A 6,352-nucleotide genomic window follows, 5' to 3' on the forward strand; every position below is an offset into this window, starting at 1 on the left:
AATATGGCTGATGTATTACACATTTGAGCAATTCCGCGTTAATGTTACGTTAGTCTGTACTTAACTACGTATTTCACTAAAAAATGCAACATTTTAACTCGGTTTTTGGTAGATTTTTACGTGACTAACATAAGGCTACTGTGGAAGTGCCCATTTCGGTTACGACGACATTCGTTTATAACGACACTATTTTTAGGTCCCTTTGATGACGTTATAACCAAGTTCTACTGTAATCTAAAGTCTCTTAATGTGCGAAGCCAAAGCTTATTAGTATGATTATTTTCACCATTAATGACTCTGGACTCACCGATCACTATTTGTGTCCACATTTGAATTGTGGTACTGAACAGATTGGCCTGGCAGCAGAACATCATACTTTTATTTAGGAAACGGGAATTGTAGATCTCAGCTAGGACATGGCTACCATGATCAAGGTTTTTTTATGGGTTTCCCCAGTCCTGGGCAACTGCTGGGTTGCTACTTTAATTCAATCATGACTGCTTCCAGATGCTTTCCAATGCATCAACCGTCCTACCCCATTTGACGCTGCATAGTGTAGCTGCTGACATTGTCATAAGATAACGCAAAAATGAGTCACAGTCTGCAGTTCCTCAATAACTTAGCCACATGCTATTAGCTGTTCTGTCTTATATAAGGGTAGCTTTTATTTCACGTCAGGTCAGTTAATACTGTACTATGAAAACTGTCGCAACATATTATGCCTCATGCAAGTAAGAATGTGTTTATTTGACAGGTTCAAGGGATTCGTGATGCATTTACCGTGGAAGTGTACGAGACGCATGCAAGAATCGCTCTGGAGAAAGGAGACCATGAGGAATTTAATCAGTGCCAGACGCAGCTCAAGATGCTGTATTCTGAGATTGGTGGTGCAAACAGGCTGGAATTTACTGCGTATCGTATTCTGTACTATATTTTCACCAAAAACACTCTTGGTAAGCGAACGTTTATTCAATACATTATTTAAAATCTGCAGGATCTTTTTTTATTCACATATTCACATACAATTTTAATTCAGTTTTTATAGGTGGAACAGTCCTTCCCCCATCGCTTCCTAAATAGATTCCTACACTTTGTGTGTTTCAGACTTAACTACAATTCTGGCATCACTGACTCCAGAAGACAAGACAGATGAATGTGTGGTACATGCACTGGCAGTCCGCTCAGCATGGTGGCTTGGAAATTACCATCGCTTATTTAAACTTTATACTGAATCACCCCGCATGGCAGGGTATCTGATTGACTGGTTTGCAGACAGAGAGCGTAAAGCAGCCATCAAATCATTGATCAAAACGTACGTATTACTATAAATATTCTTACTGTTATTGAACCCAAACTTCTCTAGTATCATATCTCATATGAAGCTTAAGGTAGAAACAATTGGAATGTTATCTGTGGGTTAGGCAACAAAATACAGGTAAGTGTTCAGTTAATTTGATTTGGTGCATCTTGGTCCGTCACACTAGCAATAGTATAAAAGATTATCAACTCCGTCCAGTGTGATTGATAAATGTTTTTTCTCCTTTTTAATCTTTCATCCTTGACCTGTTTCAGTTGGTTTGACCGACACGTCAAGGATGAAATATTAAAAAGGAGAAAAAGCATTTATCCGTCACACTGGACGGAGCTGATAATCTTTTATACTGTTCAACTAATATCCAAAAAATGCTGAAAATTTTTTACTCGGATGACTTTTGACAACAGTGAAAAATTGTCATTTTATATTTCTATTCAGATACTGAAATTAATTTTCTGCAGTCCCAATAGGACAAAATCTTCCAGGAAAACTAAAATAATAATTCATTCTAAAATTCAGAAGTGTGCAGAGCGTGCTGAATGTTTCTTTCGTCATGAAAATAATTTCTGTGAAGCTTGAAATTCAAGACATACCAGTTGTGACCTAGAACTCCTTTCACTCAGTAGTATCCCTGCCTATTGCCAAACACTACTTATCCTTCCCAGAGTGGTCACCTATCAACTTCATCTCCCTAAACCATGAGCTGGTCTGATTACATATCCTAGTATTAGTATTGTTATAATAATAGTTGTGAGATTACTTCTGCTTATTAATGTAAAAGAGTTGCATTTTTACAAATCTGCAGATGTTTTGCAGAATATTGACTAAACAATAACAAATCTAACTGGAAAAGTAGCGATGCTTTAGTATAATTTTCTTCGCCTCTGTGTATTTTTGAAAGAGAACTAAAATTACAATTAAAAATTAATATCATACTGTTGACAATATTTTGAGGGTGAATGAATTGAAAAATTAAGAAGGAAATTGGGGAGTGTAAGATGGAGTGAACCCTTTTCAACGTGCTGTGAACTGCTGGGTTGCATCATGGTAGGCAGTTTCAGAAATAAGTATTGCATTAAATGTTGGCCTCTAACATGACATTTGCTTTGTTCCAGGCTCTGGTGTGGAATGGTAATGCTTTTCTTCCTTTTCAGTATATTCATCTCTCTGTAGGGCCTGTTGTTTGTCTAATATTGTCTCTCTTGTGTTTGTGATCTCAGCTACCGTCCGTTCTTGCCCCTGAGTTTCGTGGTGCAGGAATTGGCTTTCGATTCGGATGAGAAGTGCTTAGAATTTATAACACCATTTGGCCTCACATTTGAGGGTAACCAGAGGACCAGGATTGATTGCAAAGCTAGTCTTGCGGCTATCAACGCAATGTGAAATGTATGTTGTAGGGAGGTCCCAAGGGGTTGTTCACGTCATCTGTAAAAATGAAATCCATAATTTTTCACTGCCATCCTGTGTTGATAGCGTGGTTTTACTGTGCTAATATACTTCATTCAGAAGATGTGGGAGTATTACTTTTTGGTGATCAAGTTGTAAGGAAGTGTAGGGAAGTAACGTATTTTCAACTGTATGCATCTTTACAAGGACAGTATCATGATAATTATGTGTAATAAATAATAAGACATTCTCATACACATCCCAGCAAGAAGATATATATGTGTACAGACTTGATATTCAGGTGATAACACATTCCAGGATTGTTATTCTGTGTTCTTTAAGTCTTGTGAAGAGGATGGTTTCTGCAAGAAAAGTGTGTCAGTTCCATTCACCGAAGTGTAACTCCAGAATATGTAAAACTAGGAGGCAGATTCAACTAAGGTTCCAGCTATGAAGACCACATTATTTAATGTGAATTTAGAATTTGAATATACATTATTTGTTGTGTAACACAACATAGTGATTGATGTCTTTGACCATTACAATTTGTTAGGGATACCACTTATTAATATGAGATTGTTTCCAAAGTTTTGAAGTCTGAAGAGGATGAAGTCTTTAAGTACTTTTATTCCAAGAGGAAAATTTCAGATACTTGCACATTATGGTGAAGAACAAAAGGCAACTCAGAGTTGAAGAAACTTCTCTGTAGAGGCAAGTTGCTTCAAGTACAGCACAAGAAAGAAGAGGACATTAACTACCATGATTATTGTAGCATTAACAGTGGATTCCATTAATGTTTCTTGTGGCTTGTCTCATACATAGTTATTGTTTCATTGCAAATCTTATACTGTGCTATCATCCAGTGTTTCAGACAAATGGCAGGCACTTGGATGAATGCATGTACAAAGTTTGCTTTTGGGACAAAACGCTGTATGATACTATAAATATTCAAGTTGCGATGGAGTACTTTGAAAAGCAGTATTCATCAACTTTGTGGACCTTGACAAATTTTGGATGTAGTCAGGATCAAACTGTCATGACTACATTCAGATTTGTTGAGAGGACTGAACAGGTTCCTTGCTTGCTCATAAAGATTCCAGTTTCATTTCATTTGAGTTAGGAGAGTAATTTTATATGAAGAGTCTCCAAGATTTCATCATGCAAGTTGGAGGAATGTTGAGCTGTGGAATTTTGAAGATAAACATGAAAATGCTGTGTGGCTGAGGAAAACGAACATTTCACCAGAGCAAGGGTTCTAGACTTGCTGAAGATATTGATTCTTGAATGGAGAACAAACTTAAATCATTCTCCAAAAAATCTTATTGAGAGGTAACTGTAATGTGTATATATCCTGTTGTTATAAATAAATGCATAACACACGGTAAGGCGGTAATGGAAGAAATACAACAATTAAATGAAGTAACACTGGCTGTGGAAAAGAGTACTGAAATGCCACCAAGGTCATCTGCATTAAAATTCAACATTTTCCCATTTTATTTTTATTCCTAGCATTATTTCATCATGACAAAGACATACAAGAAGCATAGTAGCCATTCACTTTGAGATGACAACATGGCGTCTGGTTGTTGGCAGATGGAAACACGAGGAAATACAAGAATTAAACGAAGTAACACTGGCTGTGGAAAAGGAAAAGTATACCAAAATGCCACCAAGACTGTCTGCATTAAAATCAACATATTTTCCTGTTCTATTTTTATTCGTAGCACTATTTTATCACGACAGAGAGCTACAAGAAGCATAGGTGTGCCATTCACTTTGAGGTGACAACATGGCATCTGGTTGTTCTTGTGTTGATTAAAATTCTTCGTTGAGTCTTGGTTTGATAGCTTCTTATCACTGCTGAGGTGTTTTGTCTTCTGTCATATTGCCATTTAGAACTTGGGGACCTCCCTTCATGTCCTGCCAAGGTAGTTAGGATTTTGAAGCAGTAAGTTAGGCTACTACTGGATGAAAGCAGGGCTGAGCTTCAAGGAGATAACACTGCTTGAGATGGAAGGATGAAGAGAGATATGCTACTGAGGCTGATTTCCTAGCAACGTGATTTTCCATTTTGCATCTGTATAATGATGAAGAAAACCCACAGCATTCCTGCGCTGTATCAGAAGAATGGAGAAGAAGATGGCAACTTGGTTTGGTCTCACTTCAGTACATTTTTCACCTTGCATCACTTTTAATTCCTTATGTAATTTTCTTCCCACTTCCTTTATCCTAACCTTTCCTTAATATTGGTATTTATCTTGTCTGTCGACTGTGACTGTTTTTTTTTGTCCTTATAATCTGCAAACTAATTTAATTTTTCTTTCAGTGTATATTATACAGTGCTGAAAATACATTTTTGTTACATAATCTATTATGTCCAGTGCTTAAAATCTCTAAATATGCGTAAGAAGTACATGTTACAGTGCTACACGATTTCTGATGAAAGTGTGAGAATGTTACTCGTAAATATCCAGGAAACTGCTGTGCCCTCAAGTACAGTAAAAAACTTCGAGGCAGTCGGTGCAGCAACTTGGGGAAGTTGAGTTTGTGACTTGAGAGTTTTATTTCTAGTAGTATCACATTTTAAAGGCTGATATGTGTGTTTACACATTCACTGTACCCAAAGAAACCTATGGACTTGTTACAATATGGAGATTTAATGGAAAATCTTACTGTATGAAATACAGTGTGGAACATATTTAATTATTTTCGTGTTTTTTTTTGTTTTTTTTTTGTATAATATGAAAAAAAGTATCAATTCTTTATCTTCATTAACAATGTTTAGAGATTTGTTATGTACATAAATCATACATCTGGTGTAATAATAAATGTGTGTTAATTTCTTATGTTCAGTCAGAATATTAAATTCCAACTTTGTAATATGGAAACATGACAGTGAACCTATTCCCATGTTATCAGAAAATCTAATTTTTGCTGTTACTTCTCTAACAACAAATAAAATTATGCAAGACTAGCCTATCAAATTATTTATACCTTCACAATCCTGAGTTGTCTAGATTAATTACATTATGTAATTTTTACTGTATATCAGAAATAATAACAGAATTGCTCTTAACATCCATCAAATATACTGATGCATGCTGGAAATTCCTTTTCAGTGTAAAAAAGGGTATTACTTATGCACCCCAAATGTCATATGCTGCAACTCTGCACATGTGGTTAACCATTTTGAAAGCAGCAGCTGCTTTAACAAAGACCATTTATAATGGAATATATGTGAACCGATGTAATGGACTGCCAATTCCTATTCTTCAAATGCCTCCAGTTACCTTTTATACCTTTACCCCTGCGTATTTAGCAAGCGTGTAGTGACAACATCCACAGAGCCAGGATTCCATATATTCTTAATGATAGGGCAATACTGGAAGTGTTGTTCAGTACAGAGGACCTACAGTAGATTGGTGTGGTTCAATTCTTGGCTGGGTTGCTCATTCCTTGGACTTGATTTTTGTGACATTCCTCAGTCTAGCCATGTGGATACAGAGAACAGTCGAAGCAGCCCATGATTGTGTTCCAAAGCCTCGTATGACTGATTATCTTGATATCTTATTCACAGTTTAAACAGCAACACTGAATCATTTAAGAATGAATTAACTTTTACTGCTAGGCATGCCATCTTCTGACTTAGCT

The 6,352-nt window shown here is 36.4% G+C and overlaps 1 protein-coding gene across 5 annotated transcripts in view; it reads left to right on the forward strand.

Moving 5' to 3' along the window:
• LOC111861558 (leukocyte receptor cluster member 8 homolog) overlaps nucleotides 1–5,675 on the forward strand; it is an 18,303-nt gene extending 12,628 nt beyond the window's left edge. For all 5 annotated transcript variants that reach the window (XM_023846223.2, XM_023846224.2, XM_023846220.2 and 2 more), the window contains 3 exons: nucleotides 755–953; nucleotides 1,105–1,312; nucleotides 2,536–5,675. In XM_023846223.2, coding sequence (XP_023701991.1) covers nucleotides 755–953; nucleotides 1,105–1,312; nucleotides 2,536–2,698 — 570 coding nt within the window. In that variant the 3' untranslated portion in view covers nucleotides 2,699–5,675. The remainder of the gene's footprint in view (nucleotides 1–754; nucleotides 954–1,104; nucleotides 1,313–2,535) is intronic.
• Nucleotides 5,676–6,352: the final 677 nt, after the last annotated feature.

The sequence above is a fragment of the Cryptotermes secundus genome, unplaced genomic scaffold, assembly GCF_002891405.2.
Source record: "Cryptotermes secundus unplaced genomic scaffold, Csec_1.0 scaffold2047, whole genome shotgun sequence".
NCBI lineage: Eukaryota > Metazoa > Arthropoda > Insecta > Blattodea > Kalotermitidae > Cryptotermes > Cryptotermes secundus.